Here is a 25,632-nt window from a genome sequence, read left to right on the forward strand (position 1 = left end):
GGTTGTATGTGTATATGTATGTATATACACAAAACACAGACACACTTGTATATTTAGCCTAGATAGCAGGAGAACTCCTTTATCCCTTGCTGTTCCGTGATGATCAGGTAATGGTATGATTTTTTTTAACAGATCAACAGTGAAAATCCTGTGTATTCAGCTAATGGTTATTTGGGTTGTGAGAGCAGAAGTGGGGTAATGGAGGCCTTAATCATCTTCTTTCAGCTGTTCCCATTAGGGGTCACCACAGCAGATCATCTGTTTCCATTTCTTCCTGTCCTCTGCATCTTGCTCTGTCACACCAACCACCTGCATGTCTTCTCTCACCACATCCATAAACCTTATCTTAGACCTTCCTCTTTTCCTGTTACCTGGTAGCTTCATCCTTAGCATCTTTTTCCCAATATACTCAGCATCCCTCCTCAGCACATGCCCAAACCAACATAATCTTGCCTTTCTGGCTTTGTCTCCAAACCTTCCAACCTGGGCTGACCCTCTAATATACTTATTCCTAATCCTGTCCACCCTGTTCACACCCAGCGCAAATCTTAACATCTTTAACTCTGCCACATCCAGCTCTAACTCCTGCCTTTTTGTCAATGCCACTGTCTCCATCCCATATAAGATATCTGGTCTCACTACCCTCTTGTAGACCTTCCCTTTCACTCTTACTGGTACTCGTCTGTCACAAATCACTCCTGACACTCTTCTCCACCCAATCCATCCTACCTGTACTCTCTTCTTCACCTCTCTTCCACACTCACCATTACTCTGAACTATTGATCCCAAGTATTTAAACTCATCCACCTTCGCCACCTCTACTCCTTACATCCTCACCATTCCTCTATCCTCCCTCTCATTCACACACATATATTCTGTCTTAGTCCTGCTGACCTTCATTCGTCTTCTCTCTAGAGCATATCCCCATCTCTCCAGGGTCTCCTCCACCTGTTCCCTACTCTCACTACAGATCACAATGTCATCTGCAAACATCATAGTCCATGGGAACTCCTGTCTGATCTCGTCTGTCAACCGGTCCATCACCATTGCAAATAAGAAAAGGCTCAGAGCTGATCCCTGATGTAATCCCACCTCCACCTTAAATGCATCCGTCACTCCCACCGCACACCTCACCGATGTCGCACTACCCTCATACATATCCTGTACCACTCTTACATACTTCTCTGACACTCCCGACTTCCTCATACAATACCACAACTCCTCTCTAGGCACCGTGTCGTATGCTTTCTCTAAGTCTACAAAAACACAATGCATCTCCTTCTGAGCTTCTCTGTACTTCTCCAGAAACACTCTCAGAGCAAACATCGCATCTGTAGTGCTCTTTCCCAGCATGAAACCATACTGCTGATCACTAATCATCACGTCCCTTCTTAACCTAACTTCCACTACTCTTTCCCATAACTTCATGCTGTGACTGATCAGTTTAATCCCTCTGTAGTTACTACAGCTCCGCACATCACCCTTATTAAAAATCGGTACCAAAACACTTTTTCCTCCATTCCTCAGGCATTCTCTTACTTTTCAAGATTTCATTAAACAATCTGGTTAGAAACTCCACTGCCATTTCACCTAAACACCTCCATGCTTCCACAAGTATGTCATCAGGACCAACAGCCTTTCCATTCTTCATCCTCTTCATAGCTGTACTTACTTCCTCCTTGCTAATCTACTGCACTTCATGATTCACTATCCCCACATCCTCCAACCTTCTCTCCCTCTCATTCTCTTCATTCATCAACCCCTCAAAGTACTCTTTCCATCTGCTCAACACACTCTCCTCACTTGTGAGTATGTTTCCCTCATTATCCTTTATCACCTTTACCTGCTGCACATCTTTCCTAGCTCGGTCCCTCTGTCTAGCCAATCGGTACAGGTCCTTTTCTCCCTCCTTAGTGTCCAACCTTTCATACAACTCTTCATATGCCTTATCCTTAGCCTTCGCCACCTCTCTCTTTGCCATGCACCTCATCTCCTTATACTCCTGTCTACGTTATTCATCTCTCTGACAATCCCACTTTTTCTTTGCGAACCTCTTTTTCTGTATACTCTCCTGTACTTCCTCACTCCACCACCATGTCTCCTTGTCGTCCTTCCTCTGTCCAGATGTCATCCCAAGCACCTTTCTAGCAGTCTCCCTTACTAGCTCTGCTGTAGTTATCCAGCTATTTGGTAACTCTTCACTGCCACCCAGTGCCTGTCATAACTCTTCCCTGAACTCCACCTCACAATTACCCTTTTTCAATTTCCACCATTTGATCCTTGGTGCTGCCTTTACAGTCCTCCTCCTCTTCTTGCTCACCAACGTCATCCTACAAACCACCATCCTATGCTGCCTAACTACACTTTCCCCGGTCACCACTTTACATTCTCCAATCTCCTCCAAACTGGCCCTTCTGCGTAAGATATAATCCACCTGTGTGCTTCTTCCTCCACTCTTGTATCTCACCCTATGCTCCTCCCTGTTGTTAAAATACGTATTCACCACAGCCATGTCCATCCTTTTCGCAAAATCCACTACCATTTGACCTTCTGCATTCCTTTGCTTAACACCATACCTACCCATCACTTCCTCATCCTCTCTGTTCCCTTCACTAACATGCCCATTGAAGTCTGCTCCAACCACCACTCTCTCACCCTTGGGTACAGTCATCACCACTTCATCCAACTCGCTGCAAAATTTTTCTTTCTCATCCTTCGCACACCCAACTTGTGGAGGATATGCACTAACAACATTCATCATTACACCATCAATTTCCAGCTTCATAAACATCACTCTATCTGACACTCTTTTCACCTCCAAAACCCTCTTAGCATACTGTTCCTTCAGGATAACTCCGACACCATTTCTCCTCCTATCCACACCATGATAAAACAATTTGAACCCACCTCCGATACACCTAGCCTTACTCTCCTTCCGTCTGGTCTCTTGCACATACAATATACTAACCTTCCTCCTAACCTTCCTCCTGTCCATCATATTGGCTAGTTCTCTCCCTATACCAGTCGTACTACCAACATTCACTACCTCACTACCACAGTCATAGCCTTTCTCCTGTCTTCCAGCCTTCGGCCATGCCTTCTCTCTCTCCTCCATCGGTCAACAGTAGCCCAATTTCCTCCAGCACCCTGTTAACAGTACTGGTGGTGGTCATTGTTAACCCGGGCCTTGACCAATCCGGTGTGTAAATATTTACTGCTGTCCGCATGAATGTTTTGGCAAAGTTTTACGCCGGATGCCCTTCCTGACACAACCCTCCCCATTTATCCAGGCTTGGGACCGGCACAAAGAAATGCACTGGCTTGGGCATCCCTAGTGGCTGGGTTCTTACATTTATATAAATGAAAAACAAAAATAACATTTTGTAAACAATATAAAATCATACCACTTTATTTGCAAAGTTTACATCACAGACACCATTGAAACAACTGTAGATGAAAACATTATACATTACTTATAAACCATCCAGTCATTGTCAGTTAAGCATTATATGGCTAATTTAAATCCTGCCTCTTAAACCTTGTTCCTGCCTGCACATATTGTTCACACAGTTTCCTTTTTTTTGTTCCTATGTAGTTTTCTCCTTCCCTTTTCTAAAGATCCTAGTTCCAGTTGTTTTTTCTCTGTTACTATTTTCACTACTTCTAGTGCATTTGGTATAGACTTTGATTTCCATTTTCTAGTAATTGCTTTTTTGGCACCCAGCATGATTAGACTTAGCAAGGCTTTGCTATATCTGGGCAATTATTTTGAAGCATAACTCAAAAAAATCTCTCAAGTCAGTCCAATCTGCTTACCCAGCATCTCTGACAGATCGGTCTGCAGGGAATCCTAAAGTCTTGCCTGCCAGACCTCCAACATTTGCTGTCCACTTGAGGAAAAATTTTTTTGGAGTCTACTTGGTGTATAAAAATACCTATGTAAACACTTCCAGGCAAAGATTCTAAGTCTTCTAGACTTTGTTGCATATTTGGGAAATATACATATATCCCTCATTGTCTCTTTGTGAATATCTTATCCAGTCTCTCTTCCCAATACTTTCTAAGCTCCACTGATTGATTTTTATAATTATCATGCAATATTTTATATACTTTACTAATTATTCCTTTTTTAATGGCAGCTTATGTCCTAGATTTTATTAAAATCTTTACCAGTGATGGCCTTTCATTTAGGAGCCCTGTATTTATTTCTCTTTGTCTATATTCTGATATCAATCCTTGATAGGGAAGGCATTCTTTAACATGCTGTCCAAATAAATTATTGGCCTCTTCCCTTTCTATTAGCTTTCCCTTTCTAGTTATTTGCTCCAAATATCTTGGTTCCTTTGCCAGTTTTCTCCAATAAATTCCAGCTCTCTCTTGCCTATTATCTGTATCTCTGACCACAGTCATCCCTATTGGCAAAATCTCTTCTCCATTCTCGTTCTGCTTTCATTCTTAGAATACTCCCTGCTATTTTTTGAATATAATATTCTGTATGATTTTGGTTGTTCTCCTTAAGAGTTTGCATCCAAAATCCAAATCTGTCCTTATTTCTTGAGCTTCTTCCCTGTATCAGCATCATTCCTTTCCACTTTGAATTATAGTTTTCTGCTTGTGCTATGTATACGATCCTTAACTGTGTTACTCTAAAATAACCCCTCAAATTAGCTAATCCTAGTCTGCCTTGTTCTGTTGGTAGAATCAGTTTATCCCACTTGACCCTTGCTAACTTCCCTTCTCAGATAAAATCCTTCATCTCTTTAATCGCTGTCCACAACTTCTCCGGTTGGTAGAAGTATGCCTGACCTGTGTATAAGACTAAAGGGACTAAAAACAATCTGAAGTAGTTTGCTTCATTTGATCTTCAACTTGTGGGAATATGGATCCGTATCGGATCCAAGCCAGCAAAGATTACTAGCATCAGCTCCAAGCTCCAGACTCTTCCCCTTACCCATAATACACCTCCCTTGCTTTACATCCCCAGATCTCGTTTGCTGCGATTTGTGAAACATTGCATCTGTAGAGCTCCAGCTAGCAGGGTGTTCTTTGACTGTAAGTTTTCAAATTTTTTTGTTAAATTAGCCGTTTCAGATTAGTGTAGGTACCCTTTCTCCCCTCCCATTGCATTGGCATCATGTATAGGCTTGTAGTAGTTAGTTAGTGTAGTTTGTCTGTGGTGCCCCCCCCCCCTTCTATTCAGTCTAGTGTGGTGAGTGGGTTTTTGTTAAATTTTTAGGAAGAAAGTTTTTGTTTCTTCTCTTTCTTCTTTAGATATGACTGAAAAGCTTATTTTTAAGCGCTGCACAGAGTGTGGCCATAAGCTCTACCCAGCGGATGGTCACACTCTGTGTGTATTGTGTTTAGGTGTGGCCCACCTCAATGTTGACTGTTCCATTTCTGTGGGGTTCAACCCCCGAGCTTTGAGGGACAGAAAGGCCAAGTTGGCCCTTAAGGGGCTTCTTCCTGCCACTGATCCTCCCTCCTCATCCTCTGCTTCAGTCACTGCGGCTGCTGTGACTGCCTCTCCTATTTGTCTGCCTCTGGCCTTCCCTCCCTCCCAGGCTGGGACTCAAACTCCCGCTTCTAAGCCTGTGGTAGCGGAGCAGAGGGGTAGAGAGCGGGAGAGAGAGTTGAGGACGAAAGAGAAGAGGAAGAGGTCTCCAGACCTCTTGTCACCAAGCAAGTCTGCTGGAATCCGTGACTCCTCTCAGCTCCGGTCTCTGAGGTTCTCCCCGGAGCTGGAGGAGGCACGCCCAGTCTCCCGGGCCTCAGCTCCCTGACCGGCCAGGTCAGAGTCTGTGGCCTTGTCTCAGTGGACCCGTTCTCTCTCTGACATGGATCTGGATAACATGATGAGGCTCTTTATCCGTACACAGATCCAGATGGGGGTCTTGCCAGCCCCCCCCCCTCTCAGGAGGGGGCAGCTCGCTTCCCTTTTTTCAGCCTATTACTCCTCCTCCGATCCGACCTTTGGCTTCGGAGTTCTTGGATCCAAGGTTGGCCTTGGTCGGGGTGCCGGCGCTGATGGTCCTTGCCTCCTCGATGCTGGCAGCTGCCCGGAGCATCTCGAATCCGACCAGTTCGGATCTGAGCCGCTCTCGGAGCCGGAGCCTGGGGGTTGGATTTGAGGAAGTGGAACCTTTACCATCGGCTCCGACATTGTCAGTCCAGGTTCTCTCTCTTGGAGCTTTGGCCACTTCAGGTCTGGCCCGATTCTCACATCAGACCTGGAGAGACTAGCCTCCTTATAGGCTTCACAGGAGGTCCATTCTTCAGCGTTTGATGTGGTAGAACGGGTCCTCTCCATCAGATCGAGGCCCCTGACTGCCCCCTTGGGCTCCACCCAAACCCCCTTGACTCTGTCTACGGTCCCCACCGTCTTTACCAGAGGGACAGCCTGTGCCCGTAGGGCCCCAGACGGTTCCCCCAGAGGAACAGATGGCTTGTGAGCACTCCCCGGAGAGCCCCATGGAAGATGTGCCTCGCACGCATACATGTAAGAGGAGGCACTTGGGCTCCCCTGAGTCCCTAACCAAGAACACAGACTTAGATGAGGGGGATGGCTCCACAAGGTCACCTCCCGACGATGTCTCCTTTGGAAACATCATGGAGATCCTGCACCAGTGGGGAGGTTGGTCTGCCCCCAAGCCCTCCTCTGATGATTCTGTGATGTTCTTCATCTCACATTGCTGCAGTCCTTACATATGGGTAGTCCGCTGTCCTCGGTCGGCCCGAATACCAAAGTATTAGGCTGACGTCGGTCAAGGCGCTTAAAACTGACATCAGGACGTCAGGGTACAAAAGCGCATGACCGACGTCATTTCCTCAGTCTTTTTTGCCGCATGGTCCGATGCAGAAGCAGCGTTGCAAGTGCCGTTCGGCGTTCTGAAAGTTTTCGAATTCGGAGTTTCAGACCAAATCCAAGTTGGCTAAGTACCCCGTTGGGGAATATTTTGGTTTTTTCTTGCCTCAGTGTTTTACCGGATGTCAGAAAAAGTGAATAACTGTATTTCTTGTGGGAAACAGATACCGCATAGGGATTATCATTCTTTGTGTATCCCTTGTTTGGGGCCTGAGCACGACGTTGTTGGGTGTCGCTTTTGTGCTAGGTTCAATAAACGCACTATTAGCTTAAGGTTAGATTGTGCTAGGCTGGTCTTTGGGAAGCGGTGCAATTATAATATGCCGCCGGATTCCCGCGCCCGCTTCTCAAGAAGCGCAAAGACAAAGCAGTTAAACCCAGGCAAGATGAGTCGTCCGTTCCGGACGCCGGTTCTTTAGAGGCTTCAGTGGAACCGGTGGTTCCGACAGAGACTTCTCTGGAGTCTCAGGGGGAGACTTTGATTTTGCAGGAGGTGGTTTCTCAGGAGGCAGGTCAGGCTGAAGGGGCTTCTCTAGTTACTGTACTCCCCTCCCTTCATAGGGTGGTTAGGCCTTCTCCTTCTGTTTCCAAGGCTTCTCCCAGAGGCAGGCCAGTTTTAGCTTCTGTTGGTGTCACTCCTAGTTCAGCAGGGTCTGTACCTAAGAAGCACATGCTTAAAATGGCAGAAGATTTGATTACTCTGATTAGAGGTTCTTTGCCCCCTCCTGATAAGAGGCCTAGGGTGGAGCCAGAGTTGGGAAGTTTTGAGCAGGCTTCGGATGTTTCAGAGTCTCCAGCTGAAGACTTGCAGGAGTACTCTCCTTATTCTGATTCTGATGCAGATGATTCCACTCCTTCTGCTTCTCCTCCAGAGGATTTTTCTTTTTCAGAGACACTTCATTCTATGAGGGAACATTTTAAGTGGGAAGGTCAGGACTTCTCTGATTCTCGGAAAAGGCTTAGGGAATTTTTGCTGTTACCCCAGCATAGGCCCTTGGCTATACCCCCTGTTCTGGATGTTGTGGAAGATGTGTTTGCAGAGGCTTCACTTAATCCTGATTCTCTGCCTCCTGCTCCTGTTAAACCGGATAGGTATTACAGGGTGCCTGAGGCTCATAAATATCTTTATAAGAGTCCTAGGGTGGACCCAGAAACTATTAGTCAGGGACCTAAGGGTGCAAGGCCTCTGTTGTAAAAAATCCGGTTCCTCTAGATAAAGAAGCCAGAGCTTTGGATAGATGGGGAAAGAAGGTCTATACATCTTCTATCTTAGCTATGAGGGCTTTGAATTGCCAGTTTCATATGTTGAAATATCAAAACTTTCTTCTTTCTCAATTGAAGTCTAGGGTGGATGCTCTGGCGGAAGGCATTGAGTGTAAAGAATTACAAGATTTGGTGCATGTCTCTGAACAGGTGGGTAAGCATTCATTACAGTGTGGTTTTGATGCTGTGCAGGCCTCGTCTAGGGTGGCTGCCACTGGCTCAGTTCTTCGCAGGCACGCCTGGCTGAAGGATCAGAATTTATCTGACCATGTTAAGACAAGGATTTTGGATGCTCCTTTGCAGTCTGATGTGTTGTTTGGTTCACCTGTGGAGTCAGTCTTGAAGAAAATGGAAGACAAGGCTAAGTCTATGCAGGCTGTTAAAGATTTTTGCAAGTTCAGCCTCCGAAGTTTAGTAGGAATTGGCCTGCTAAGGGGTGGACGTATCCTTCTTATGATTCTCAGTCTAGGGGTAGATCTAGACGTGGTAGGGGCAGAGCTCAGAGTTCTTTCAGGCCTAGAACAGGGAGTTCACCTGCACAATCTTCGGTGAGGGCAGGGGCCAGTCCTTTCGTAAACAGGCCCAATGACCTACTTTTCAGCTGCCAGATCCTTCTTGCCTGGCAGCACCTTTGGGAGGAAGGTTAGCACTCTTCAAGGAAAATTGGATGTTGATTACCCAGGACAAATGGGTATTGGATATCATACACCAGGGTTACAAGTTTTATTTCCATACCTTGCCTCCTTTCAAAGGCATGCCAGACGTTCCTCCTCAGCAAAGACTAGAGGCTCACAAACAAATTTCTCTACTACTTCAAATAGGGGCCATACAACCGGTCCCTCTGCCAGAAGTGGGCCTAGGATTTTATTCTCGCCTGTTTCTAGTACCAAAGAAAGGAAACACGTGGAGACCAATTTTGGATTTATCTATCCTCAACACTTATCTGGACATTCCCAAGTTCAAAATGTTGACGTTACAACAGCTTTTACCTCTGCTGGGCAAAGATCACTGGATGGTGACTCTGGATCTCAAGGAGGCTTACCTTCATGTTCCTATCAGGCCCAGTTGCAGGAAGTATCTGCGTTTTCGGGCTGGGACTTCACATTATCAGTTCTCTGCATTGCCCTTTGGCTTATCTACTGCGCCCAGAGTGTTCACGAAGGTTCTGGCTCCAGTGGTAGCTTTCTTCAGGCTAAGAGGAATACAAATCTATCCTTATTTGGACGATTGCCTGATTCTGGCCCAAGAAAAGGACAAACTTCTTCATCATCTACAGTATGTGATGGCAGTGTTAAGATGCCTGGGGTATTCTGTGAACGAAATAAAGTCCAGTCTAGTACCCTCTCAGGACATGTGCTTTCTGGGTGTGAGACTGAATACAGCATCCCAGATGGCCTTTTTGACCCCGGACAAACAAAAGAATCTTTCTCTTTACTTCCACCAATTGTCTCGTCTGTCCAGGCTGACTGCAAGGACAGTCCTTCAAGCCTTGGGGTTCATGGCATCTTGTATTCTGGTACTTCCCAATGCCAAACTGCATATGAGGAAGCTACAATGGTATATCAAGAATGTATGGACGCAGCACTGCCAAGATTTGGACACTGTCATTCAGATAATACCTTACATTCAAAAGGAGTTTTTGTGGTGGGCTCAGGAATGTCACCTAAACAAGGGACTCTCTGTGACCCGGCCAGAGGCGAGTCAGATTTTAACGACAGATGCCTCAGACAAAGCTTGGGGAGCTCATCTAAATGGAAAATGGGTACAAGACACGTGGCCTGCCAGACTTCAACATCTACATATCAACTTGAAGGAGATGTTAGCAGTCCAATTTGCATTGATAGCTTTCAAGGATTTACTTCTTCCAGGGCAGGTGTTGATTCAAACAGACACCACAACTGTCATGTGGTACATCAACAAGCAAGGGGGAACGCATTCTTATCCTCTATGCAGGCAAGCAATGATTTTGTGGGAGACTGCTCTCAGTTTACAGCTAAATCTTCAGGCAAGGTTTCTGCCAGGAGCACAGAACTCCTTAGCAGATGTGTTGAGCAGACAAATTATGGATCCCCACGAGTGGAAATTGGATCCTCATGTATTTCAGAGATTGACAGTGTTATGGGGAACTCCAGACATAGATCTGTTCGCTTCTCCACTAAATTACCAGCTGCCAAAGTTTTGCACAAAAAGGTTTCATCCCACAGCTTGGAAAGTGGATGCTCTCTCATTCAATTGGAGCAATCTTCACGTGTATGCCTTTCCACCTCTGCCTCTCCTCCCAAAGGTACTCCTGAAGGTCAGACAGGACAAGCCAAACATGATTTTAATAGCTCCAGATTGGCCTCGACAGCACTGGTACCCATTACTGAGAAGTCTGGCAGGAGCCTCCATGGCCTTTGCCTTGATTCCTCACCTGCTGTCTCAGGAGAACAGTCATTTACTCAATGTCAAACTTCATTCTCTACATCTGACAGCCTGGCATATTCTGTTTTAAACCCTGGAGGGTCTCAGCTTCCACAACAAGTTTTGAATGTTATTTTGGAGGCCAGAAGGCCTAGTACAAGGAAAGTTTACGCAGATAAATGGAGGAGATTTTTATTTTGGAGTACAGCAAAGGACTTTGATGTTTCTAAACCTAATTTAAGTGTTGCGCTTCAATACCTTACTGAGTTATTGGACAAAGGTTTGTCCTTCTCCTCTATAAAGGTTCATGCTGCAGCAATTTCTGCTCACTATGACTGTGACCCACCATTATTTTCTCAGCCTTTGTTTAAGCAATTCCTTAGAGGGCAAAGAATATAAGACCCCACGAGGGCTCCTACTCCTGCTTGGGATCTCAATTTTGTGTTGGAGAAACTCACTCTACAACCTTTTGAGCCTGCAGCATCTGCAGAGTTGAAATATTTATCATGGAAGACTGCTTTTTGTTGGCCATTACCTCTGCAGAAGGGTTTCTGAATTACAGGCCCTTATGGCAGTTGAGCCTTTCTTAATTTTCCACAAGGATAGGGTGTCTTTGCGTACTAACCCTTCTTTTATGCCTAAAGTGGTTTCTAGTGTGGCTTTAAACCAAACTATTCATTTGCCTACTTTTTATGCAAACCCCCAAAATAAAGGGAAAGGATTTTGCACACTTTGGATATACACAGACAGTTGCGATATTATTTGAGCAGAACTAAAGGGTTCAGGCAGTCTCAGCAGTTGTTTGTTTCTTTTGCTTTGGGTTCTCAGGGCAAACCTGTTTCAAAACAAACTATTTCTAAGTGGATTGGTTGTATTGCTTTCTGTTATTCCCATCATGGTAAGGAGATTCCAGCTGGGATTAGGCCTCATTCCACTAGGGCTACTGCCACTTCTACAGCTTTTTTAAGGGGGGTGGCTACTAAAGATATTTTGGAAGCAGCTACTTGGAGTTCAGTGCATACTTTCTCTAAGCATTACCACTTTCCACTTTACTCTAAATCTAGGGCTGGATTTGCCACTGCTATTTTACAGGGCATTTTGGCAGCTCCTAATGCTTTATAGTTTTGCCATCCTCCCTTACCTCTGCTTTGGGATTCTACCCATATGTAAGGACTGCAGCAATGTGAGATGAAGAACATAGTACAGTTTTGTACCTACCATAAATGTAGATGTTCGAAGATCCACATTGCTGCAGTCCAATTTACCTCCCTCCTTCCCTCTGTTGTTGAGGGTGGTGGTGTGGTTTGTGTTGTACATATTGTAAATATGGTTAGTGCACGGGTGGTTGGTTAGTTTTTGCTGGTTTTTGGCTTTGGCCTTTCTTGTTAGGGCCTTCTGACATCTGGGGCAAGAAAAGACTGAGGAAATGACGTCGGTCATGCGCTTTTGTACCCTGACGTCCTGATGTCAGTTTTAAGCGCCTTGACCGACGTCAGCCTAATACTTTGGTATTCGGGCCGACCGAGGACAGCGGACTACCCATATGTAAGGACTGCAGCAATGTGGATCTTCGAACATCTACATTTATGGTAGGTACAAAACTGTACTTTTCTTGAGGTCTTCGTCATGGGCCCGTCTACGTCTTGGGTGTCCCCCCCCCCCCACGGATCCTTTAGTGGATTTGATCACCTCGCGGGAGTGGAAGGAACCTGATACCATGGAGCCAATCCCCAAGTTCCCCGATAAGGTTTTGAGTCTCCCTATAGACAGGCCTTCCTGGAACAAGGTCTCTCCAATGGATGTCATGGTGGTAGCAGCAGCCGCAAAGAGGGAACTATCTCAGGAAAGTTCCTTGATCCACCCTCATGACTGAGAGTCTCGGATGATGGACCATCTAGGGAATTGGGTGTATGCTTCAGCTACCTTTTCAATAAGGGCACTGAACTACTTGGCCCATGTCATGAGACTCCAACGCGACCTGGTGAAGGAGCTGGAGGTGTTTCCACCCAAGTCCATATCGCAGGAGGACAAGGCTTTGTTCTCCACGAAAATGGCCACTTTGAGAGCAGTATCGAATACGTCCATGTGACTCCTCTCCCATGCAATGGAAGGAGCGGCTAGGGCAGCTGGGTCTGGCATGTCCATGAGGTGTAAGCCTGGCTCAGGTTGTGCCAATTTACCAAACCCTTTAAGGCGTCCTTTGCCAATGCCCCTTATGACGGCTCGACTGTGTTCAGTAAGACCATCAAGGAGACGCTAGTCCAGAGTGAGAAGGAAAGGAAGACACTGTCTACCGTCGGGATCCGCTTCTCTAACCCTCAAGGGTCCTTTTCCTGTCGGAACCAGAGAGGGCAAACGAAGATGTGGTTCCAGAAACCTCAGTAATCCCGGGACACTCCAGGCTCTTCTTCCCCCAGAAGCAGAGGAGTGCAGACCTGGGCAGCAACCCTGAGGGGGTTGCCCAATTGCTGTACTCTGGAGGCAGTCGAGGGATGATTGTCCTTCCACCCAGTGACATGAGAGTCCATAACAATGGACTGCTGGGTGCTACAAGTCGTATCCAGTGGATATTCTATCCCCTTTGTGAGTTCCCCAATACCTCCCAGATGTTCCACCCACGCAAAGGGAGGCAGCAGCTCAGGAAATTTCCAAGCTGCTAGGAAAATGAGCCATCAAAACAATCCCCCCAGAACAGTCCGGATCAGGCTTCTACTCCAGGTTCTTTTTGATGCCAAAGAAAACAGGGGACTTGAGGCCCATTCTGGATCTCTCTACCCTGAACCTTTCAGTGGCCAAAGAAAAGTTCCGGATGGTTACACTACAGTCCATCATGCCATACCTGCAAGAGAGCGACTGGATGTGCTCGTTAGATCTCCAGGATGCTTACTGTTACATAAAAATGCACATAAGCTCCAGGGGGTTCCTCCACTTCCGGCTAGGGGCCAATCATTATCAGTTTTGAGCCCTACCCTTTGGTCTCACCACAGCCCCAAGGGTGTTTACCAAAATGATGGCGGTGGTAGCGGCTCACCTGAGACTTCAGGGGATTCAGGTCTATCTGTACCTGGACGAATGACTCTTCACTGCTCCCACCAGGCGTCTACTTTCCCAAACAAGGGACTACTTTATGACACTTGCTCTGAGTTTGGGTATCACAATCAACCCCTCCAAATCTCTACTAGACCCTGTACAGGTGAAAGACTACATTGGTGCCAGGATAGACTCACTCCAGGGCAAAGTGTTCCTGACCTCGGAGAGAGTTCATAACCTCAGGATGCATGTCTCCCTAATTTACCATTCTCATCTCCCGACAGCGGAATCTGTATTCAGGGCCCTAGGCTTGATGGCAGCGACCATAACTCTCCTTCCATGTGCCCGACTACACATGCGGGCTCTTCAGTGGATGTTGGTGGTTCAGTGGTCCCTGTTGGATTTACCACTAACCCGTCCACCTAAGTCAAGTGGGTCAGTCGACCCTCATATGGTGGATGAGCTATCCGGACATTTTGGAGGGACGACCCTTCGTTCCAGCCCCAGCCCAAGCCACAGTGACCACTGTTGCCTCACCACCTCGGGTGGGGGGGGCATTGTGCGGGCAGGACAGTCCAAGGACCGTGGTCCCCCATAGAGACCACTTTGCATATCAGTGTTCTAGAGATGAGGGTGGTCCTTCTAGCGTTGCAGACCCTTAATGCCTTTCTTCCTCTGGGGACGATTACTGACATGTTGTCTGACTGAATAGCAGTCTGGTACATCCACAAACAGGAAGGGACCAGATCTTATCCCCTTTGTCGTGAGGCCATGAGAGTGTGGGAATGGTCGATCTCCACCGGTCGCTTTCTTATCGCAACACACATTCTGGGTTGGACCATTCTGATGCCTTACGAGTGGTCTCTGAATCCGTCAGTAGCAGAACAGATCTTCAGAGAGTGGGGTCAACCGTGCTGAGATCTCTTAGCATTTCCTTCCAATGCGAAGTGCAGCAAGTTTTTCACTGTGAACCCTGCGCAGGGGAGTCCCCTAGAGACTCTCTAGTTCATGCTTGGCCTCCCGGTCTTCTGTATGCTTACCTGCCAGTCCCTCTCATCCCAAGGTTTCTTCAGAAAGCTTTTCGACTGGGGAGCAAGGTGATCCTCATGGCCCCAATCTGGCCTCGCCAGGTGTGGTTTTCCATCCTTTGGTCTCACCTTCTGGCTCCACTTGGATCCTAGATCCCTTTCAGGATCTGATTTCACACTCATCAGGGATGCCTCATCCGAATCTGGACAGCCTGAAGGTCATTTCTTGGCTGCTTCAGTTCTCGTGATTGCTAGGACTCCCGGACTTTCCTCCTCAGTTAAGTCTATTTTGGTAGCTGTTCATAAGTCTTCAACCAGAAAGGTTTATCGCAGCAAGTGGAAACATTTTTCTTTCTGGGCCTGTCAAAGGAGTTTAGATCCTTTCACGGCTCCTATTTCTGCTATTCTTAATTTCCTAGCTGATATTTTCCAGCACGGAGCTATTTCTTCTACTGTCAGAGTTCAATTGGCTGCCATTTCTCATTTTCATATGGGCGAGAATTCTGCATACTTGGCATCTTCTAGACTGTGTAAAGCCTTCATGAAAGGCACCGTTTTGCAACCTCCCCCCCCAGTCAAAGATCTTGTCCCCCCGTGGGACCTTACTGTGGTTCTCCAAGTTCTGGTCGGCCCGCCTTTCGAGCCTGCCACTACTGTTGATCTAAAATTTCTATCGTGGAAAATAACTTTTATGGTTGCTATTACCTCTGCTAGGAGGGTTTCGGAATTACAGGCCTTGTACATAAAATTCCCGTACATGATTTTTCATAAAGATAGAGTTTCCCTTCGAACCAATCCAGCCTTTTTTCCTAAGGTGGCATCACCAGTCAATATCAATCGGACAATAAATTTTCCTGTGTTCTTTCCCAATTTAACCACAGGATGCAATACAAACTACGTATGTTGGATGTTCACAGACCGTTAAGATTTTATTTACACAGGACAAAAAATTTTCATAAATCTGATCAATTATTTGTTTCGTTCTGTAGACCCTTTTTGGGTAAACCTATTTCCAAGGTCACGATAGCTAGATGGATTTCTTCATGCATCCTGCAGGTCTACAAGGACAAAGGCATGTCTCCTCCAGGTCAGGTTAAAGCTCATTCCACTAGGTCCATGGCTACATCTGCAGCTTTCTGGTCAAGAGTGTCTTTGGATGACATTTGCTCTGCACCTACTTGGTCCTCATCTCACACTTTTATCTCCCATTATAAATTGAATTTGACATCTAGAAGGAGAGCATTCTTTGGCTCCGCAGTGCTCTGGAATATCCTTCCATGAGGGCCACCCAGTTGTTTAGTAGCTGGGGACTCTGTCCCACAGGTTGAAGATCAAATGAAGTAAACTACTTCAGATAAAGAAGTTATGTACTCACCATAACGTTCCATCTGAGTAGTTGTACTTCATTTGTCTTCAACCGTCCCTCTCTCCTTCCCCCAGACCTTTGGCACATGTTCAGCCTACAGGCTGTAAGTATAGGTCACAAGTATGTTATCAGGTTGGGTTATAAGTGTAAGTTCAGCAAACTCGATCTGGGGATGGAAGGCAAGGGAGGTGTATTATGGGTAAGGGGAGGAGTCTGGAGCTCGGAGCTGATGCTAGTAATCTTTGCCAGCTCGGATCCATATTCCCACAGGGTGAAGACAAATGAAGTACAACTATTCAGATGGAACGTTAGGGTGAGTACATAACTTCTTATTTTAATGGCTTGTATCTTAGTATCCGTATCCATATAACAAAACTTCCATTTTCTCAAATTTTGTATTATCTTCTATTTGGTCTCTTCCCACATATCCTTAGCTGCCAGCACAGAGTCATTTCTAATCCACTCCTAAATACTTCATTTTATCATGTCCCCATAAATATGGATATTGTTGGACCAGTTTGTGTGTGGGTACATAATTTACTGCTTTTGCCTCTGTTAGTTTTATTAATTTTATATCATGAGAAGATTTGAAACTGTCTTAAAATGTTCCACAACACTGTAATGTCCCTTTCTGGTTTTGTCATGTATAAAATAATATCTGCAAATAGAGCCAGCTTTTCATGGGCTGGGAGGGTGGCCTAATGGTTAAGGTGTTTACCTTACAAACACAAGGTGCAGAGTTTGAGTCTCACAAGAGATAATTGGCTAGGCTTAAAATGGCTCGCAAGGGCAGTTAGATTAGTACTAATCTATGAACCTATGACTACCATACCAATTATATCCTTGAATTTCTGAGTCCCTTATTTTCTTTGACAGTGGTTCTAAATAATGCAAACAACAAAGGGGAAAGCGGACAACCTGTCTGGTTCCGCTACTCTAGCAGAAATTGTTGGAGAGGACCTTACCTACTTTAATTTGTGCCTCCAATCCCTCAAATATTCTTGTAATCTACCTTATAATTGTATCAGGAAAAGCAAATGCTTCCATTGCCCTGCTTATGAAGTCCCAGTCTACTCTGTCAAATGTTTTCTCTGCACCAAGACCCACCAATAAAAGTGGTAATTTCTTACTTTCTGTTTCTCTCTGGATAATCATTGTTGTGTTAATATTGTCAAATGTTTGCCTCCACTCCACCAAACCACACTGATTCATACCTATCAATGTTTGTAGCACTTGTGCCATTCTTTTAGCCATTATAGACATAAACACTGTATTTTGTTTACTGTTAAGCTTATGTACTTCAACATTTATATATTTTGAATTGTGTGCCTTGCATCCTGACAGTGACTGAAATATGTTCTTCTGGATCAGCATATTACCTGGTAATTTAAATCATAAACAGATGCTTAAGGTGGTCACTTTCCTTGCATTCAAACAGATAACATCATTTATAAGTACCAAAGTAGTGGGTTTCACTTTATTCTCTGTGGCTTCAAATGTTAAAATGTTTACTCTGTAGAAAAAGTGTTGCTGTTTATCTTGAGTAGGAATACCTTGAGAGTGTTTTTATTGATTTTTGCCAAAGGCTTCAGCATGTTATTCTGATGGAACTTGTATTTGACTAAACTGTGGTGAGGCAGTATAAATTTTATTGAGAACTGTTGTTTGGTTCCCACTTTAGTGTGGTATTTGTGCATGAAGTGTAATAACCTAGTGATTACTGGTGCACCTTGTGGTTTTGTATGGATATTGACATGCAGTAGTGAAAATGCGACAGTCTTGTTTAAGTGATTACACAAGATGGAGTTGTTTTTTTTTTTTTGTACTACTTTCCTGGAATGAGAGAAGAGCTTGCCTCCAGATCTTGCTTACTCAAAAGTTAGTTTGTGCATGTTGTCAGTTTTCCATAGGTGATTCCATGGCTTGAAATGCTTATTTAAAGAGGATACTTATCAAAACACAAGCTTTAAGTAAATAGTTATAGACTCAAAGTAACTGATTTTTTTTTCATAGCCTGAGTGGTTCTTGAGTCAGATTCTTATATGGATTGGAAACAATGCCAGGTTCCTTGATGAGCGAATTCAGCCTATTTTGGATAAAGCCTTGTCTACAGTGGATGCAAGGGTAAGTTGTTCAGCTCATTCTTCTGTTAAAAAAAAAAAAACATTATCTCATCTTTAAGATAATCCACAAGATAGAACACTTGTATGTACTAGTTGTTAAAGAAATTTTCTTTCTTGAGTATTAACTAAGTTTTAACAGTTAGCAATAGCAGTGTAGTAAGAAAAATGTTCTTGCAACCCTAAGTGGCAACTGTGCATAGCAGACATTTATTTATTTAATTAAGTAAAAACAGTTACAGTAGTGGAAGAACAAACTTTTATTAAAACATATTCCACCAGATTTACAAAGCCCTGTAGAATGTGCAGGATTAGTCTAAGAATTATGTTCGGCAATATGACCGAGGTGTGATCCAGGAACGAGCTCCCGGGACATGCACATGAGCTCTTAGACTAATCCTGCATGGACTGAGCTCCTGTATGCAAATTACCCTTATTTGCAGGTGAAAACCATGCAAATGAGAGTAATATGCAATCCAGGAAGCTGGCAGCTGTCTGTGCAGGATGAGTGCAGTGTGCAGAAATGTACTCTATTAGTAACTGAGTACATTTCTGCAGTCTACAAAACAAAGCTATGACAGCTCCAAATAAAGGCTGCATATCATTGAGGAAGCATGCCAATGGCCAGGTAGAAGGCCATTGGCAGTGCAAACTGTTTAAAAAAAAAACTTTTATTTTTTTTTTCACCGATCTCGCCTGTTTAAGCATAGGGCAGCGGTGCGCAAACGGGATTGGGGGGGGGGAATAAGCAACTAAACCTAATATAAGCATTCTAACTAAAATCAGTATTCTGCCATACAAGTCAATGGCAGGCAGAAGACAACCTGGTCAGTGAGTAATGGTTGCTAAGGGGGGAAGGCTCAGTGTGGGACATGTAACTATGCATTAGCAGGCAATCCTATGCAAATGAGGGAAAGGTTAGTGAAGCCAAGATTTACCCAGGGTGTGAGGCAGGTACCAAGAGTGTAAGAGTATAAATAGCTGGGTGCAAGACTAGGATATAGGTGACATCATGGGGGTGTGTCAGGCATACTGTGGTTTGGAGACCTGTGGCTCGGGATTGCTCCTAGCTTAGCACAGCTAAGCTAGGGATGTGTCTAAACCTGCTTAGCACTCTGTACAAAGTGTAAGCGGGTGTGTGTGCCACGCACCGGGTTTTTCAGGAAATAAAAAGAAATTTAAACCAGGAAAAGGCAGCTTTGTGCACATTTGAACACTCCGTTTGCGCGGCGCGCATACGGGCTTAAACAGGGAGGCAATGGGAAGGGAAAACAGCAGTAGGAAGGTAATCAAGGAGAACTAGCTTAGCTGACAGGTTAAGTGTATCAGAATCAGTCACTTACACAGGCAGCAGACCAGCCCAGCCTAGCACACCACTGTAAACTATGCAAACACCTTTCCCCCTTGTTTTTCTCAAAAACTCTGCACCACCGAACTATACAGCCGGGGAAATTTTACAAAACGAATGCAAGAGAAAAAATGTTAGGGGCTGCTTTTGCTATCATAAACCAGCATCTGCAAGAGGCTGAGGGTGGTGAGGATGTAAATGCTACTGAGCAACCCACAGTGAGGAAACTGAGAAGAGTGTACATGAGCTGGAGATAGTGGAGTGCTATAGGGTGGACAGGGACCTCCTACAGCAAATTGTTTAGCTGTTCCAGTCACGCCTAACACACAGAACTAACAGAGGGGAACCCATCCCAGTGGATACCAAGGTATGTGTAGGCCTAAGAATACTAGCTACAGTACCTTTCAAAGGCCAACTAGGGATATGATGGGGACTTCGCAGACATTCACATCCAGGGTACTCCACCAGTTCCTGGATGCTATGTCCGCACATGTCGGTGAGCATGCATATTTCCCCATCACCCGTGAGGCATTGGCCAGCAATATGGGTCTCTTCCACCAAATAGCAGAATACCCTGAGGTAGTGGGTACAATAGACTGCACGCACATATGCATTAAAGCACCACCAGGTGAGCAGGGTAGGGTCTACTTCAACCGCAAAGGCTTCCCCTCCATCAACTGCCAGGTCATGTGTGATGCCCAGGGCATAATAATGAATGTGTGTGCTGGCTGCCCTGGAAGCTACCATGATTCCCGCATCTGGCATCTGATGCAGCTGTACCAGATATTTACCAACGGGGACATCACACACCGTCACCTAGTGGGGGAAGCTGGATACATACTGGAGCCATGGCTGATGACACCCATCAGAAATGCGCACACACCTGAACAAGAACTCCATAATGAGGCACATGCACAAACACGAATCATAATAGAGAGTGTGTTTGGGATGCTCAAGTCATGGTTCCGGTGCCTGGACACATCCGGTGGAGCCTTGCAGTACTCACCAACTACATGTACCCAAATTGTCCTTGTATGTGCTATGCTACACAATATGATCCTGCAGAAACAGCTGCAGCAGGAACAGCATGGGGCAGGGCCACACAGCCCCCCACCAGTGCCAAGGCCTGCACAGGCGCAGAGTGACTCTGTGGAGGAACAACCTGAGCCTGCCCCAGTAGGCAGAAGTAGGCATGCCCAGTATGCCCTGGCCTTGTCAAAGAAACAATGCATAGCACATGCACTGACACAGTAGGGACCCAAGGAGTGACACCTCTCTCCGACTCGCACATACAGTAAAAGGAATGCCAAACATGACGCTACCTGTGCTGAACCATGTATAGGGAGTATACTATGTTCATCCGACATAGGCAGCCCTGCAGCACCACCCTCAATACTGGGACACCCGCAAGGTAAGTGACTCACACATGCCAGTTGAGGGGGCACATACCCAACAACAGTCACAGCCAGCAGGATAGGTGTAGACAAACACAAACAAATGCTGTACTATGGCCTCTGAATAAGCCCTATGGGTAATCCCTACCCCAGGCCTACACAGACAGACTGCAGCAGGCCAGCCAGTTGGATGCAAGTTATGAAGGCTAGGAAGTCAGAAACTAATATGTAGGTAGTTAAAGCTAAGATCTGTAGTACACTGGTATGCCTCTAGCCAGCACGATAGCTAAGATTACAGACTGAAATGGTGTACTCGACATGCCAGTACAGTCCTAGCAAATGTGTAAAAGTGGAAGGTGTGCCCCACCATCCTACGTACACTTATAGTAACAGTCAGGTGTGCCCCCACCACCCCTGTGTAGAAATGTAGAAACAGTCAGGTGTCCCCTCCCCACTATGCAGAAATGTAACAACAGTCTATGCCAAATGACCGATGTATACCCTGCAGGTACAGCATGCTACCTGTTGGTGTACACCACAAAAGTCAGCACCGCAGTACAAACTACCTGGACTTGATCCACACATGCAATATAGATGGCCATACTGGGCTTGCTCACACACTTAAACACATGAAGGTCATGTCAGCAAACATCAGTGGACCAGACATATCTGACAGTTGCAGTTCTTAGTGCAGACGCATGTCAGTATGCACCACTCCTGTCTTGCACACACAGTGGATAGGAATACAGACATATATGTAAGGACAACACACTATAATAAGCCAAAGGTAGACTGACATACATGTGTGGAAGAGGGTGACCATGACAAGGAACCATCTGGGCCTGTCTCACCCAGCACACAGCCGAAGGGCCCCAAACACATGAGGTGCAGGTGTCACTCACTGCAGATACTAGCCACCAGTATCTGTCAGCATGACAGCGTGATGCAAGTGCCAGCTGTGCAGTATGACTGTACAAGGAAGTAGTCACCTAGTAGCTGTATACACGTACATGTGGCATATGACCCCATGTGTGCCTGCATGCGGCATGTCAACCCCTACATGAATGGGTTACGGCCCATGCACACACCACCCTCCCCATAGCAGTATCATGACAAGCCTGCTGAGGTCATTCAATGTGAAATACACCTGTGGGAGAGCTGTAACTCAGTAGTCCCCATGGTGCGTCCCATAACTGTGTACTGCTGTAGTGATAAACTAGTTTGGTAGTAGTCCTAACCCCAGACTTGGCAACTGTGTGAGTGTGTGCTTGTGTGCGTGTCTCTCTGTCTCTGATTGTGCAGAGAGAAATACTTTTTAGGCTACTCACACTCTGTACAGTTCATATACACAACTTTGGCAAGGCTGCTGATGTCACTCACCTAGAAATACACCTCTGGGGAAATCATAGCCCAGTAATCTCCTTAGCGGGTCCTGTAACTGCGTACTGCTGTAGTGTGATAAAGTAATTAGGTAGGTGTTCTAACCCCAGACTTGGCAACTGTGTTTGTATGTGTGTTTGTATGTGTGTTTGTGTGTGTGTGTGTGTGTGTGTGTGTGTGTGTGTGTGTGTGTGTGCATGTGTGTGTGTGCGCACGTGTGTGTGCATGTGTGTGTGTGTGTGTGTGTGCGCATGTGTGTGTGCATGTGTGTGTGCGCATGTGTGTGTGTGCGCGCGCGCATGTGTGTGTGTGTATGTGTGCGTGCATGTGCGAATCTGTGTATCTTTGTGTCTCTGTCTGTCACTGACTGAGTGACGAACAATGCTTTTTAGGTCACACACTCCTTAGAATTCATATACCCAACGTTGGCAAGGCTGCTGATGTCACTTACCTAGAAATACACCTCTGGGAAAGTCATAGCCCAGTAATGTCTGTAGCGCGTCCTGTAACAGTGCACTGCTGTAGTGTGAGGTAGGGTTCCATCACCACCCATGGCAGTTCTGGATGTTTTGCATGTGTTTCAATGTCTGTATATGGCACAATGCATTATAGGCTACTCACTCGCAGTACATTTCAAATGCCCTACTTTGCCAATCCTGCTGATGTCATTCATTGTGAAATACAACTGTGGGGAGAAAGTTCCCTGTAATCCCTGTGGTGCGACCTATAACTGCTCCATGCTGTAGTGTGATATAGGCCTTGGTCAGGGGTTCTATACCCACACAAGACAGTTGTGGATGTTTTGTGTGTGTCTCACTGTCTATGTAGGGAGCAATGCATTTTAGGCTAGTCACTCGCAGTACAGGTGAAATGCCCTACTTTGGTAAACCTGCTGATGTCCATGAGTGTGAAATACACCTTTGGGGACGGATGTCTCTAGTAATCCCTGTGGTGTGTCCTATAACAGCTCCATGCTTTAGTGTGATATAGGCCTTGGTCAGGGGTTCTGTACCCATACGTGACAGTTGTGGATGTTTTGTGTGTGTATCACTGTGTAGGGAGCAATGCATTTTAGGCTAGTCACTCGCAATACAGTTGAAATGCCGTACTTTGGTAATTCTGCTGATGTCAGTCACTGTGAAATACACCTTTGGGGAAGACGTACTCCAGTAATGTCTGTGGCGTGTACTATAACTGAGTAGTGCTGTAGTGTAATAAACTAGTTAGGTAGGGGTTCAACTCCCAGACATGACAAGTGTGTGTGTGTGTGTGTGTGTGTGTGTGTGTGTGTGTGTGTGTGTGTGTGTGTGTGTGTGTGTGTGTGGTGTGTGTCTGTGTGTGGGTGACTCGTATCCTGTGTAGAGGTGAGTGTGTGACACCTGTGGCCAATGTGGAGGGGGTTTTGCTTATTACTTTTATGGTGGCCCTACTCTATATCACAATGTCAACCATACAGAGGTAACAGATGTAAATTAGCAGGGAGGCTGGGGTGCAAAGCCATACCCATACATGTGACATCAAGGCCAGCCAATCCAAATTAGCAACCCCACTATTACCCAGAGCGCACACTCAACCTATGTGTCATACGCACACACATGCCAAGGCAACAGCCAATATGTGGGTAGTACACTGCACATTGGCCACTGATAGTAACTATGCAGTGATAGCAGTGGGCATGTCACCCTGCCCATCTGTCCAGTATGCACGTACATGCAGACAGTGCACCTCCACCATGTTCCCCAGTGGACACCTGCACAACCTGTGGTGTCTTCACATGTGACTCACAACGGACATACCATACCTGACAACTTGTCCTGTATGAGAAGAAAAAATATTCTCTCCAAACTTCACGCCAGACTAATTTATTAAAAACAAAAGTAGTAAAACAATAGCAATAGCAATAAAAATGACAAAGCTTTTGGATATCAAAACATCCTTCTTCAGTGTCTTACACAAAATAAAAATTAGAACCAATATTTATACTAATAACACATGACAGCCATTAATTAATCAAAGTGAACACCTAGTTCTTAAAGGTATAGAAAGTACATTATATGAAATAGGAAGAACATCCCATTCTCATTTTGTCCTATTTCTCTTTTGCTTATCCTTTAAAACAGGTTTTAAAGTAACTTGTTTATTCAAACCTGGATCTCTGCTTGCTTCAAGTCTCATTATCCATTCATACTCCTTCATGTCTACATTATTGACATAATCCCCACGTCTAATACCTGGATATATAATTGATATGACCATAAAATAAAATTCATGTGCATCCCTGGCTGCGAGTGTGTTCTTCGCTCTCTTGCCCTGAATCTCCCCCTGTGTTTTTGCCTGGGTGGATACTGGACCCAACCAAAGCTGTACTCCCTATTGCTATAGCAATAAATACCCTGTGCTGCTTCAACTTCCTTGAGGATAACGCTCGAGAGGCTCTCTAAAGATCTCAAGAAACTCTCTTGCCCTGAATCTCCCCTGTGTTTTGCCTGGGTGGATACTGGACCCAACCAAAGCTGTACTCCCTATTGCTATAGCAATAAATACCCTGTGCTGCTTCAACTTCCTTGAGGATAACGCTCCCGAGAGGCTCTCTAAAAGATCTCAAGAAACTCTCTTGCCCTGAATCTCCCCCTGTGTTTTTGCCTGGGTGGATACTGGACCCAACCAAAGCTGTACTCCCTATTGCTATAGCAATAAATACCCTGTGCTGCTTCAACTTCCTTGAGGATAACGCTCGAGAGGCTCTCTAAAAGATCTCAAGAAACTCTCTTGCCCTGAATCTCCCCTGTGTTTTGCCTGGGTGGATACTGGACCCAACCAAAGCTGTACTCCCTATTGCTATAGCAATAAATACCCTGTGCTGCTTCAACTTCCTTGAGGATAACGCTCCGAGAGGCTCTCTAAAAGATCTCAAGAAACTCTCTTGCCCTGAATCTCCCCCTGTGTTTTTGCCTGGGTGGATACTGGACCCAACCAAAGCTGTACTCCCTATTGCTATAGCAATAAATACCCTGTGCTGCTTCAACTTCCTTGAGGATAACGCTCCCGAGAGGCTCTCTAAAAGATCTCAAGAAACTCTCTTGCCCTGAATCTCCCCCTGTGTTTTTGCCTGGGTGGATACTGGACCCAACCAAAGCTGTACTCCCTATTGCTATAGCAATAAATACCCTGTGCTGCTTCAACTTCCTTGAGGATAACGCCCGAGAGGCTCTCTAAAAGATCTCAAGAAACTCTCTTGCCCTGAATCTCCCCCTGTGTTTTTGCCTGGGTGGATACTGGACCCAACCAAAGCTGTACTCCCTATTGCTATAGCAATAAATACCCTGTGCTGCTTCAACTTCCTTGAGGATAACGCTCCCGAGAGGCTCTCTAAAAGATCTCAAGAAAGTATGTGTTTTTGCTAAGCCTGAAACTCCTGTACTCCTACTAGCTGAAGTC

The 25,632-nt window shown here is 45.5% G+C and overlaps 1 protein-coding gene across 2 annotated transcripts in view; it reads left to right on the forward strand.

Moving 5' to 3' along the window:
• The window catches only part of RINT1 (RAD50 interactor 1), a 625,783-nt gene that overhangs the window by 218,772 nt on the left and 381,379 nt on the right, over positions 1–25,632 (forward strand). For both annotated transcript variants that reach the window (XM_044088530.1, XM_044088531.1), the window contains one exon: positions 17,966–18,076. In XM_044088530.1, coding sequence (XP_043944465.1) covers positions 17,966–18,076 — 111 coding nt within the window. The remainder of the gene's footprint in view (positions 1–17,965; positions 18,077–25,632) is intronic.

Source organism: Protopterus annectens, chromosome 11.part0 (genome assembly GCF_019279795.1).
Source record: "Protopterus annectens isolate FY-2018-M chromosome 11.part0, PAN1.0, whole genome shotgun sequence".
NCBI lineage: Eukaryota > Metazoa > Chordata > Ceratodontiformes > Protopteridae > Protopterus > Protopterus annectens.